General features: G+C 37.2%; 1 protein-coding gene across 2 annotated transcripts in view; it reads right to left on the reverse strand.

Annotated features, from left to right (window-relative positions):
* The window catches only part of LOC103035048 (F-actin-uncapping protein LRRC16A), a 224,526-nt gene that overhangs the window by 94,119 nt on the left and 116,162 nt on the right, over positions 1 to 14,245 (reverse strand). For both annotated transcript variants that reach the window (XM_049480062.1, XM_022674094.2), the window contains exons 18-20: positions 9,574 to 9,655; positions 3,049 to 3,148; positions 2,568 to 2,622 (exon numbers count right to left, since the gene is read on the reverse strand). In XM_049480062.1, the coding sequence (XP_049336019.1) occupies positions 2,568 to 2,622; positions 3,049 to 3,148; positions 9,574 to 9,655 (237 nt within the window). The remainder of the gene's footprint in view (positions 1 to 2,567; positions 2,623 to 3,048; positions 3,149 to 9,573; positions 9,656 to 14,245) is intronic.

Genomic DNA, 14,245 nt, shown 5'->3' on the forward strand with positions numbered 1-14,245 from the left:
TTAGCAGTTCATCACACATAGCTTGTTTTAATGCGGGAAAACGTGCAGACTACAGTCTGATATACTCAATTCTATATTGTGAAAGAGCTAACGCTTAGCGCAGTTAGCGGGTAAAGCTAATGGTGCTCCAGCAGTGCTAGCCGGGGTAAGTAGCAGGCTACAGGCCAATAATACCTCTGAACGGCAAATAGCGGCTAATGCTAATACTGCTGGAGAACTAAACTGAAACTCCTGTATAACACAGTACTTTAACTACACAGGGTTATAAAGCGCACTGGTGATTTTTGGGAAACTTAAAGAATTTTAAGTGCGCCTTATAGTCCGAAAAATACGGTGAAGAATAAATGAAATTGTTAATTTAGAATGATGGAAAGATGGCGGTATTTCAGAAAATAAGAAATGGCTGAAATAACAAAAAGGATGCAGAGCTTTCAGACCTCAAATAATGCAATAAAAACAAGTTCATATTCATAAAGTTTTAAGAGTTCAGAAATTAATATTTGGTGGAATAACCCTGTTTTATAATCACAGTTTTAATGCATCTTGGCATGTTCTCCTCCACCAGTCTTACACACTGCTTTTAGATAACTTTATGCCACTCCTGGTGCAACAATTCAAGCAGTTCAGCTTGGAGGTTTGATGGCTTGTGATCATCCATCTTCCTCTTGATTATATTCCAGAGGTTTTTAATTTCGTAAAATGATAGAAACTCATCATTTTTAAGTGCTCTCTTATGTTTTCCAGAGCTGTATTTAATAATGTTAATTTTTTCTGTTGATAATAAGAGAGCACAGTTTGCTCAGTGTTCTAGCAGAATGTGAGGGATGAGTCTGTGCTGGAGATTTCAATCTAGCTTCACTTCCAAATCCGCATCCTCCCCCAGTTCCCTCTCTCTCTCTCTCTCTCTCTCTCTCTCTCTTTCTCCCACTCTCTCCCGTCAGCTGATTCCTCCAGTCTAATCTGTGTGCTGAAACTGTGCCTCACCACATAATGGGACAATCTACATTCTGTGGCTGAAGTCTTATCTGCACACGAGCTGTGTGGTAAAGAAACACATATACAGGCCAGTGCTGGGTGTGGGCTTATAGCCACATGCACAATGAAATGCTTATTGACAGTTCAAACCAACTGTAAAATATATAATTACGTAGTTAATGAACTATGCTTGTTTTGGCATTACATAAATGTAAATGTAAACATGAGATATTTGCCCAATATAAGATTCCGATTATTTTCGGGTATTTTTTAGATTCTTATTTGTCCACACTTGAAAAATGTAAATAACATTAGAAACATATTAAACAAAAAAGATTATACCATAAAACCAATACCTACAACCGAACACATTTTGGTAGTGTTATTATAGTTCAAACTGCTCCGTAAAACACTATATCTATTGGCTGTACTAATATAAGCGGAGCTGCTTCTGCTCTTGAGATGCCCTGTAGGCAAAGTCAATTTACATTAGCACAAAAAATGCTCACTCACACTCGCACTCACACTTTCCGACTAGTCCCCCCTGAAATTCTGATAAAGAGCTGCAGAGGTCCCATCACAGCAGCACCAGGATCAGGATCAGCTCTTTCATCTAATTTCTACATGGCACACACACACACACACACACACACACACACACACACACACACACACACACACACACACACACACACACACACACACACACACACACACACACACACACACACAAACACACACACACAAACACACACACACACACAACACACACACACACACACACACACACACACACACACACACACACACACACACACACACACACACACACACACACACACACACAGACCTGCAGGGCATAGACATGCTCTCACACAGACTGAAGCCCCTATGTGAGCGTGAGCTAAAAAAATACAGCATCAAAGCAGCCAAGGCAGTTACAAACCCAACAAATTCTATTCACTAAAATTCAATTTAACACATTTTACTGCAGCTGATAAAAGCATCCCCACATCTGTGATTTCAGTGCTCTGCAAATCTGCCACATCAGGAACTTCTTACACACAGCCAGACCGTGACAGTCAGGTACTACTGTATATACAAAGGTACAAAGGTCTTAACTATCATAGGTAGTTGTACTAATCCCTTAGCTCTGTACTGTATTTTAAAAAAATGTTCTGTCTCTGTTTACACTTCAAGCATAGTCTTAATATGACTGGTTATAGTTATACATAGTTAAGTTACAAGAAACTAAAAAAAACAGTCTTAATATGACTGGTTATAGTTATACATAGTTAAGTTACAAGAAACTAAAAAAAAACAAAAACAAAAAAAAAAAAACAGTCTTAATATGACTGGTTGTGGTTTGCACTTACTGTTTGCACTATATAAGACCTAGAAGTTTTCTTTGTATTGTTTATTTATATTGTTTCTATTTTATTATAGACTTAACACACACATGCACTCAGCAACTTTAAGTAGCTGAATACATTCATTAGACTGGGTGTCCACAAACATTTAGATTTAGTGTAGGAAGACTTCTAGGGTAAGTTCACATGCTGAAATGCAGCACTAGTGAAGTCATTGCTCACCGACTCCTCCTCCTGAATCATGTGCACCAGGTTATCCAGGACAGGGGCCAAATTTCTATGAGATCAAAAAGAAAACGAGATAAAACAACTGGGTCTCTTCAGAAAACCACAACACACTGCATTTTACATCACCCTTCACTCTGGAGAAAAATCCACTCAAAGAAAGAACAGCAGAAACAACAGAACAGCAGCACAACAAAGAGCATCAATGTTCAAAAAACACTTTATAGCAAAGTTTTAGACCAGAATCAGAGACACTGAGTCAAATGAACAGAGGATTCTGGAAGCCTAACACACATACAGACAATCTGACACACATATAAATAAATATATATATATATACTGTGGAACATATGCTCAGATATCTGACCAGCATATTCATTCATATTTTACTCCAGAGTACATTCAGTAAACATCAAAAACTCTCACACACACACACACACACACTCTCCCTCTCCTTCTCTCTCTCTCTCTGACTCACTTTGATTTGATGTTGTTGAAGTTCTTCCCCAGAGAAAGGTGTCTGATGGACCGGTTCTTAGCGAGCCACACCAGCAGGGTGCTCATATCCGAGTCCAGACCTGTATAAAACAAACATATCATGTATTTCAGACAACACAACTGGCTAAACAACACTCATTTAGAATCATAGAGAGATCTTAAGTTTATTTAAAGATTATTTCCCATCTTCTATCATTAATAGTCTGTTTCTGACCACAGAGGAGCTCATAGCTAAATATATTTTTTTGGGTGGTACATGTTGGGACTGGGAGGTATTCTGGGATGACAGAGATATTGTGTTATTGTATTACGGATGCCTCAAAATCTACAAATATCACAAAAAAGCTCACTTTGTTTCAGAACAGAATGTCTTTACACTCATTGATAGAAGTATGTCAGTATAAGGGGTGGGCGATATGGCTCTAAAATAATATCACAATATTTTATGGTATTTTCACGATAACGATACTTTTAATGATATGACAAAACACTGAATTAGAAAAATATTTTGACCATGCGGTATGATCTGGCTAACTGAGATATATAAAAAAAAAGAATTTTATCAGCTTTATAATAGGTCAATGATCCAGAATGTCAGGATACTAAAAATGCACTCTATATGTCTCCATATATCCAGGATTAATGTAAAATAAATGATACGGGTCTCTAGTAGATAAATAATGGGAAATAAGAACAGTGTAAATTTTTCTTTTACTAAAAACAGTAGTACCCTGATATGATAATGGTGGTGGGTGATATGGCACGATATTTCAGGGTATAATATCGTTCACGATATTCAACATTTTTGGCGATATCACATATGATATGATACGGCACACCCTTTGTCAGTATGACTGTTCAGAACAAGGTTAATGTTCATTAAACACTATACCTTAAAGGTCTCCTTCCCCTAAAATCCACTTTTTCTTGTTCTTTGTGAAATACTATAGGTCTCTGAGTTGTCTAGATAAAACTCTGTCAACCTCCATTGTCTGCAGTAGCTAGTTAACAAAAAACCCTCAAAAACGAGTCGTTTAGGAAAAGCACCGTGTCTACGTCAACCAGTGAGTTCATGGCCTCACCCATCTCGGCTCACGATCTCCCAGAGACAGAGCTGAAGGTGGGCTGCAGCAGAGCCGACAGGGTCTCCTCAGCTAAGTAACTAAAGGTTTAAATCGGATCTCCGGTGGATTCTACGTTTTACTGAGACCCTAAATATACACTAGGGAAGCATGATTTGACAACTCGACAGAACACTGATCAAAGCGGGCGCCATTAATGTCAGATTTTATGATATAGAGCGGAATCTGGGGCTTCGACATAGGAAAACTGCCCAAGCACAGAATCACCAAGTCTGAGGTAAGAGGTTATAGCGTTAGTTTAGCTAAAAGAAATGTTATTAATGCTACAAGGAGGGTCTGAATCTGACAGTCTGATGTTAACAAATCCTGTTCATGCAGCTTGCCATCAGCTGCTGGAGTCCTGAGAGAGAATGATTGGACTTGCTCTCTCTGGGTGGGTAGATGGCGCGCTATCCCTACATCACTCCAAAGGGTGATGATAATCAGCATGAGGCGTCTGTGAGCTGATGTATCAGAACCGAGTCGCTGCGCTTTCCTCCGAGCGTGCTGTGATGCTACTCGGCAATGCTGCATCAGGCAGCAGTTCAAAAAGAGGCGGTGGCTGATTTTAAATTTATCGGAGGAGGCGTGTGCTAGTCTTCACCCTCCTTCCATTGGGGCATCACTAGTGATAGGAGTAGTTCTAATGAGTGGGTTGGGTAATTGGGGTAAGTTGTATAAATTGGGGAGAAAAATGAGTAAGAAATTTAAATAAAATTATTTAACAGGCTAAACACAAACAAATATAGTGCTATGAAATTACAGGTGGAAACTTGGATGGTTGCTCCTAAATAATAGAGTGAATGTAGATGTAAGGACCTTCTGGAATACAGTTTTTTTCATTTACCCTTCGATTATGTTCATTTTTTTAGAACCAGCAATGGTGTTCCCGGATGATTTTAACCCAATGCATGTTTAAAATTCAAAATATGTCTAAAATTGTTTTTTTTTTTTTATAAATAAATCATAACAAGCAGTGTGAATATTTCATTACTATCTCCACTGCTAATTATTCTATTAATATTTAGTGCAATGCTATTCCTTACCTCTAACAGGTAATGGTTCAATTAGGATAATTCACTAGTTTTTCATGAAAAAAAATACATGTTCAAACTTTTTTTAATATTTCACTTTTTCATTACTTTTAAAAGAAAAAGATATAAAACACAATAGTTTTACATAAAATTGAAAAATACCATTGAAGTTTGTTTTAGATTTAAACAGTTTTAGAATGAACCATTTTTATATTATATGTTGATTACACTAATTAAGGCAGGCAGAAGAAGTTTTATACTGAAAAAATACTTTTAACTATTTTTCCTAGATCATCACATTTTAAAACAGGTCAATCTGACCTGTAACATAACAGGACGGGTTAAATCACAGTGTATTACTTCACTCTCATATATTCATTTTTATGTTGCTAATTTAAGTTAGTGTAAAAGTCTTCTACATAATGCAAACGGAAAGTGTCAGTCAGCACAGTAATTAGCAGCGGCTGGCTTATCAAGAGGTTTAAATCGGCGAGGAGCAGTTTAAATCTGTGAGCAGAATCCACGGGGGAGAATCCAATCCATTTTCAGCAAATGACAGGAAGAGGAATCCTCTCAAAACAAAAGACAGTGATGATTCACAGCCCGACGGCATCCTCTTATCTTCAGCTGCAGTAATGAAACGACGGATTACACGCACAATGAGAAAATGCAAATTAGACCCAAAGATGCCTGCCACACACACTCTGACCCAAATTACTGCTTAATGTGTTATTAATGTGTGTAGTGAAGAAGCCAATCATCACTCCTACACTGTAAAACATTACAGCCACATTAAGTTATGTGAACTTATTTGTTCTTTTCAATTCCAATTGCCATGACAAGTTTAGTATATTGAACTCAAGTTCCTTCGTTTTACATAAAAATAACTTAAAATAACATATTGTCTTAACTTCCTGTGAGTTATTCAAATTTACCCAAGTTTATTCAACTTACGTTTTTAAGTTATTGGTTAAAAAAAATGAAAGTGTGAAGATTTGAAAATGCAGAGAGGTAGAGTGATAGGCAGCAAGTTAGAAAAGACTGGAGTACTTTTTACAACCTTAAAACCGTGGGCACATTGGGCTAAACACTTTTTAACCGACGCATAGCAGTTAATAATAACAAGGAGCAAAAAACTAAAGGGGATTACTTTCAGCTGCGTGAGTCACCAACACTCCAAAAAGTAATTCTGTGTTTTAGTCAGAAGAACTAATGTTATTAAGTTGAGTGAACTCACCGGCCAGTACAACTCCATTGTTTTCAACCGGAAAACTTAAAAAGGTTTGTTGAGCCAATGAAAAAATGTGATTTCAACCAACTTTTAGCTCTTTCTACAGTGTTGGTTCATGCAGCTTTCCTATTGGTTCCTGGTACCATTTATCTGCATATTGGGTGTAGCCGCTCCCTTACTTACCATCTTTGTGTTGTCTGTTGCCCAAAGCTACCTTATTCTGGGCGTGCACTAATTATAATATATACGTTGATTGCCAGGCCAATATTTGCATATTGGGTGTGGTCTCTCCCTTACTTACCATCTTTGTGTTGTCTGTTGTACAAAGCTACCTGATCCTGGGCGTGCAGTAATATAATATATGTGTTGATTGCCAGGCCTCAGTGTTGTAGAGCTGTAAGAGCACATTAACTTTGTTGTGTTTGTAGTGATCACAGTATGCTGGCTTTGAGCTACAGAGTTCACTCTTTACTGAGTTTACTCTTATTCTGCCCCAGCAATATACTGTCAGTATTGGCAGTTAAATAATAATGTTAAAAATGTTTCTAATACTTATGGTTAACTTAAAATAATAAGTTGTGTGAATATTACTGAAGTTTTACTAACTTGAAAGTGTGTGTTAAAGTAAAGCTGAATTGTTAGTCTATTTGACTAAACAGAACATTTTTTAAAAAAGGACAAATTAAACACTTGAGTTGTTTTAACTCAGTGCATCAAGTTGAAACAATAAGTAATGAGTATTTGAACAACTTGTTTAACTTAACATCTTGAGTTCATACAAATGTTTTCATCAAGTTGAGTTAACTCAGCTTTTTAAGGCAGCAGGGGAACTTATGTTGCTGAGTTTAACCAACTTAAAATGTTTTACAGTGTAGCACATGGACTGTACAGGACTTCTTCAGAAACCTCTGAATATCTCTCATGATCGCTCTCATGATATTTTATACTGCTGCTGATCTGTAATGACCTGTAATGAGGACACTGTTCACAGTGGTCACAGATGATGTGTACCCATTGCTACCCCTCCACCATCTTTCAAAAATTCAAAATCCAACTGCCCAACTGTCTGTCAAACGCTAAACTAAAACAAAAAAGCTAACAGGCACATGTCACCCCACTGCTTATTGAGCTTCATTGGCTACCAGTTGATGCTCGCATCAAATTCAAAACTCTTACAATCGCCTACAAGCTGATGACAGAACAGCTCCTTCCTACCTGCACTCACTCCTGAAGGCTTACGCTACCTCCCGGCAGCTGCGCTCCTCCAATGAACGTCGCCTCGCTTTACCAAACATTCACACAAAGCACAAATCCACACTGTTCTCATACAGAGTTCCCCAATGGTGGAACAAACTACCTTCCACTACCAGATCAGGAGAATCTCTCACTATCTTTAATAAGCTCCTGAAGACAGAGCTCTTCAAAGAGCACTTACTCTCTTAACACCTCTAACTAACTACCTTCCACTACCAGATCAGGAGAATCTCTCACCATCTTTAAGAGACTCCTGAAGACAGAGCTCTTTAAAGAGCACCTACTCTCTTAACACCTTTAACACACTAACTACTTCTAACCTCATTTCCTTCTTCCCCTCCTTCACTCCTCTATCCCATTATTTCCCTTCGACCTCCTTTAAGCCCTATCTAAAAATGTTTTTTCCTTTAACTTCTATTACTTTTGTATCTGACTATTGTAAGTCGCTTTGGACAAAAGCGTCTGCCAAATGTAATGTAATGGTATGTAAACTGGTGATGCTGTTATTTGTTTATTTTTCTGCACTAATTTTCTAATCTATCCTTGTCGAGCAGGATTTTATGCCTTTTCTCCAGCCAGTCCTACAACCATATATACAGTCCATACCCTGAAAGATACCACACCAGAGGAGATCATGGTCATAAATAGGACTGGGTACCGAAATTCGATATCTGGTGTGAGCCAGTTTCATAATAACGTTTTTGATGGACTTTGTGACTGCACTTGAAGATATTTTCATTTTTTTTCAGATTTACTGATCTTCATTTCTTAAATTATTTTGTTTCTTAACTTAGTTGAGTAGTTCTTACCATAATATGGATTGTGTGTAATGTGTGTAACCTGTACACTATATGGACAAAAGTATTGAGACACAAGCTCAAATTAAGGGTATTTAAAAAGAGTTTAAGTTTTTTTTTACACTCTACTTGCTTGTTTACCAAAAGTCTGGCTGCCCTTTTCTGTGTAGATTTCACTCACACATGACTTAAGTAGCACCACCTAAATAGATGTATGATTGGAATAGCACTGCTAAGGTAGATTTATGACTACAGTTACACAGCTAGCTACAGTAAATGTGTGATGAGAACAGCACTGCTAAAATCAATTCATGATTAGAGTAGCACTGTTTTTTCCCCTATTTTTTCTCCCATTTTTTCCCCAATTTACAAGGCCAATAACCAAACACACTCATTAGAACTCCCCCTATCACTAGTGATGCCCCAACACACCAGGAGGGTGAAGAGTAGCACACGCCTCCTCTGACACATGTAAAGCCAGCCACCGCCTCTTTTCGAACTGCTGCTGATTAGCATTAGCATTGCTGCATAGCATCACAGCGCACTCGGAAGAAAGCACAGTGACTTGTTTCCAATACATCAGCTCACAGATAGTTTGTGCTGATCGATATCACCCTTTGGAGTGATGAGGGGAGAGAGAGCACCATCTTCAATTTTGCTCTCTCTGGGCTCTGGTAGCTGATGGCAAGCTACATAAACAGGATTCGAACCGGCAATCTTTTGATCATAGTGGCAGCGTTTAGCTCGCTTAGCCCCATGATTAGAGTAGCACTCTGAGGTAAATGTATTGTGCTTTGTTGAGAGATGATGTCTGATAGGATATTAAAGGTGTGCAATAAATATTTAAAAATTTGAAAAAGTTGAAATAGATTTTTCTTTAAAAAGTAAGACACAAATTCATTTATGCACATTTATTTTAATACTGAAATTAAGCAAATGTTTATTTTTTTTTCTTATTTTGGCCAACAAAAATTCATTTTGGTGCATTCCTAATATAAACTGCATAATCACCATCAGTCAAACAAGTAAAACAGAAGGAAAATGCAGGATCTGGGCTCTTTAACTCACCGTTATCAGAGATGTCCAGGCTGGAAATGTTGGGGATCTCTGCGATGCAGCCCTCCAGAATCTGTGAGCCTCCAGACCGCAGCTGAAAGACGGAGGAAGGAAGAAAGAGAGCAGATAACAGAACTGCGCTAGTTGAAGGTCTGTGGGTGCAGTTTTCCTGCTGTACTGAACCGTATGACAGCATGGTATATATTTATTTATATGTCTGTGAGCTGCAATGAGTTGATAATATTATGAAGAAATGTCAGATGAGTGATGGTGAATGGCATGCAGACCGCAGCAGCAGCAGCAGCAGTTAGAGTGGTTAGTGGTAACAGTACTTACACAGTGGCCAAGCTAAGGGATGCATTAGGGGGAGAGGGGAGGGGATAGGTTAGTGGCCTGCAAATGCTTTTTATTAACTGTGCAACATAAAAGTAACATAAAGAAAAAGCAATCAGCCAAGAAAAGAGTGCAAAAACAGACAATAAAGCTCAGCAAAGTGCATTCACACTCAATAAATAAATAAATACTTAAATAAATAAATAATCCACAGGTATGCTGTCACAAAAAAAACATTACTTAAATACATCACAAGCATTCATTCATTAAGTAGCAGCAACACACAAACATAGAAAATGTTTGGATGATATGCCTATTAATAACAATGTAGCCCTTTAAATTATAAAGGTCTGAATGCAGGCTCATCTATCAATTTCTCATCCTTAAACAGCATAAGTTACATATAACGGTCATAACAGTTACTGAATAATTTATAGTACTCACAGATTATTTTATAGTATACATACAATATATACAATATACAAATATTTTTAAACAGCAATTAATTCATTTATAGGAGAAATAGAACCATTTATTAAACTGAATAATTCATACCATGTATGGATTTTTCACAGTAGATAGTTGGTACAGAATTATTTATAGTAGATACTAAATATTTTACTGCAGGTACTGGATTATTTATAGAAGAAGATACTAAATTATTTTTACAAAACATTAAATATTTTCATAGCAGATACATGCTTTTTTAAAATACTAGGTATAAAATAATTAATGGTAGATATGTATTATTTTCTACTAGTTTAGAATAATTTATAGTAGAAACTACATTTCATATAGTAGGCACATAATCACAAATAGTAATTACTTTATTAGTCTTTTATAACAGGTTTAGTATAATTTATAAAATAAACTGAATTATAGCAGGTACAGAATCATTTATAGTAGGTATAGAATGTCTTGTAAATTCATAATTTAATTTTCCATGAATACACAGAATAATAGCAAATACAAAATCTTTACAGTAAATACTAAATCTTATAGTAGGTATAGAACCATTTATAGTAAACTATACATCTATTAGAAGGTATAGAATCATTTGTAGTAAATCTAAAAGTATAGAATCACTTACATTAGATATTGAATCTATTATAGTAGGTACAGAATTATTTATAGTAGACCCTGAATCTATTACAGTATGTACAGAATCACTTACAATAAATACAAGATCTTTTATAGTCCAAGGTGAGTCAAAAGTCACACCCTTTTATTTTAGAAAATGAAAAGGAAACCGAAAATTCCAGCAAGTGTTTTTGAATTATGAGGCACATTTAAAATATCAAGACTGTAGCCTGTGTGTTTACAGTGTTAAAACAAGCTACGTAGGAAGAACCACTAGCTAATATCGCCCTGGTTTACCAGAACACTCAGGGTTTCTCAGTATAACCCTGTCGGGCTGCATTAGCCACCAACTGCAGCTAGCGCTAGCGGTTAGCTGCTAAAGCTGCAGCACTAAGCTTACTGTAAATAAACGAAAGCACTTTACCCACTTAAATAAACAGTTTTCAGGAGAGAAATCTGTGTAGATTAATATCCAGTGCTCTTTCACTTTAAAATTTGAAAAAAAAAAATGAGTTTTGTTTACTTAGCTTAGCTTAACATAGAAGGCAAACATAATGACATCCCTGTTTCTTATAGGTTTCACCTAATGCGCCTTATAATCCAGTGTGCCTTATGTATAAAAATAGACCAGATTGATAGTGCACCTTATAAACCGGAGCACCTTATAGTGCAAAAAATTATGTTAATGATGGCAGGGGCTTTTCAGCTTTAGCTGGATCAAAGCCTCCATATTGAAAGCCGACAGATTTCATTTGAAATAAAAGGATGTCCTGCGACTTCTGACTGAAATGTTTACATCAGACACAGGGTCATTAATATAAGTTACAGAAAAAAAATATTCGATAGTAAATCAATTATAGTAGATACTGAATTATTTACAGTAGATAAAGAATCATTAATAAAATAATGTAATTTCCATCAAATACATTCTGGATTATTGATTATTTTAAAGTTCATGTACATGGAATATGTATTTATACATTATTTTCCACTTGTTTCAACCTTAGACTGTGTCCCCCCACCCCACACACAGAGACACACACAGAGACACACACACAGGCACAGAGACACACACAGAGACACACACAGAGACACACACAGAGACACACACACAGAGACACACACACAGAGACACACACACAGAGACACACATAGAGACACACACAGAGACACACACAGAGACACACACACAGACACACACACAGACAGACACACAGACAGACACACAGACAGACACACAGACAGACACACACACACAGCCTTATACTTGAGCTTGAACTAAATTAGGTTTCCCGACCCCGCATGTGGAAATCCGTTATCTTCACCACCTCTGTCCCAAGACAAGGCTGTCAAGAAGTGTGTGTGTGTGTGCATGCACTTTAGTGTACTTTTTGCTAGAACCCATACAGTACCTTACTCTCTCTCACACTCTCTCTCACACACACACACACACACACACACACACGCACACACACATCAGCATTGCTAATGATGTCTCTCTGCGAGTTCAGTCTAGCTCCACATTATGCAGACATCTGCAGAGGAACATCTGATATGTTCAGTGAGGGAGTGGGAATTCAGAGCTGTGTGTGAGTGTGGGTTTTACACTACTATCCATTCAACACATAGACTGTATATAAAGATGGACGCCGTGTCGCCGTTCCCATTCATTCAATGAAAATGAAGCCAAAATCTTCCGGCATTTTGGCGATTCAGAGACCAGAGTCTGCGCAGTAGAGACCAGAGGAGGGAGAAAGGCTGTGGAGAGACCGCCTACTCATTTAAATAACCCCGCCCCTGAGGGCTGCCTCGCGTCACAGACTGCAGAGCGGGGCGGAGCGGAGCTGACGGTCTGTTATTGGTCCCGCCCATAACCAGCCCTTTTACAATGACCACACCTTTTTTGAATAGAGCCAAATAACGTTTTAAAAACCGAATTCTGAGGGGATATAAAAATGTGACAATATAAGCAGAGGTTACACTAGCTGTTGCATTTAAATAATGGAGGTAGAATTACAGTATATTAGAAAAAAACGTGATTGAAAGTTGTCTGTTTTGCCATTGAAACCTATGGGGATGGGTGGAGTTACACAGCTTTCTGAAACCGAACAGCAGGGGGCGCCCGACCTGTGGTGGCTTCACTTTTAAGAGACGATGCTCTGTCCAGCTATACACAGTCTATGATTCAACACAATCACTGCGCCCAACAGCGGAACCCAAAACTCTCCAAAATAAGAAAAATCTAACTCACACAGTTTAATCACACCTAATATAAACAAAATGCAGAAATCAAACTTCAAGCTTTGGAAAACCTGTAGACCACAGATTTAACTTGAAAGAAAAAGATCATTAAAAATGTTCTTTCTGAAGTCTCTAGAAATAAACATGCTGTTTGTTCTTTTCTCGAATAGCCACTAGAACATGCTATACTGCTGAAATTGCTAGCATACTAGCATAAGAGATGGTAAAAACAGTTGGCTAGCATTAGCTTTTAGCCTAGTATAGAAATCAGCTTGTTTAAGGTTATCTGTGCTTGTTTGAGATTCAGGGTCTGTTACTTTTTTCCTCTGTCAATAATAATTCAGTTTTCACTTCAAGGACACTGTTAAATAAATTAACACAAAGCATTTAAACTGATACAGAGCATTTATGTTATGTTATGTAATTTTTTAGGCAGAAAAATTTATTATCTTGTGGAATCAGGGCTTTTTGAGTACCGTTTCCTGTAATGAAATAAAAAAAAATTTAAAAAAGGATAACAGATGCATTGTGCATTTCTGAGGATACATTTAGACAGACATTCACAGACTTTAAACAGTATTATGTCAGAATTGGTATTTCTTGCACCTGGGCTTCCCCTACATTTAGGAAGTGTAATTCATGCTTTGAGCCAGAACATGCTTTACACATAACGCATTTCTGGACAAGCCAAATGATACAGAATGGTCATCAAAGGTAAAAGAATCATGTGGGCTGAGGTGCTGAAAAATAATAACAGAATATTTAAGTAGATTATTGCAATATTTTAAAACTGTTCTTATAATGTTGTTTAATAAAAGGAATAGGACAAATGAAAACTTCAGTGCAAAGTAGTCTATATACTATATCCCTATGTTTTATGTCCATATATGCTTCATCTATTTATTTAACCTCCTAGATTAAATAAATGTCTACGTGTGGACATCACATTTTGGGTTGTCTAGAGCACGACACTACACTACAACATTTTGCTCTGCAGGGGCCTGGTGTCCTCATATGAGGCCATTATACT

The sequence above is a fragment of the Astyanax mexicanus genome, chromosome 6 (assembly GCF_023375975.1).
Source record: "Astyanax mexicanus isolate ESR-SI-001 chromosome 6, AstMex3_surface, whole genome shotgun sequence".
In the NCBI taxonomy this organism is placed as follows: Eukaryota; Metazoa; Chordata; class Actinopteri; order Characiformes; family Acestrorhamphidae; genus Astyanax; species Astyanax mexicanus.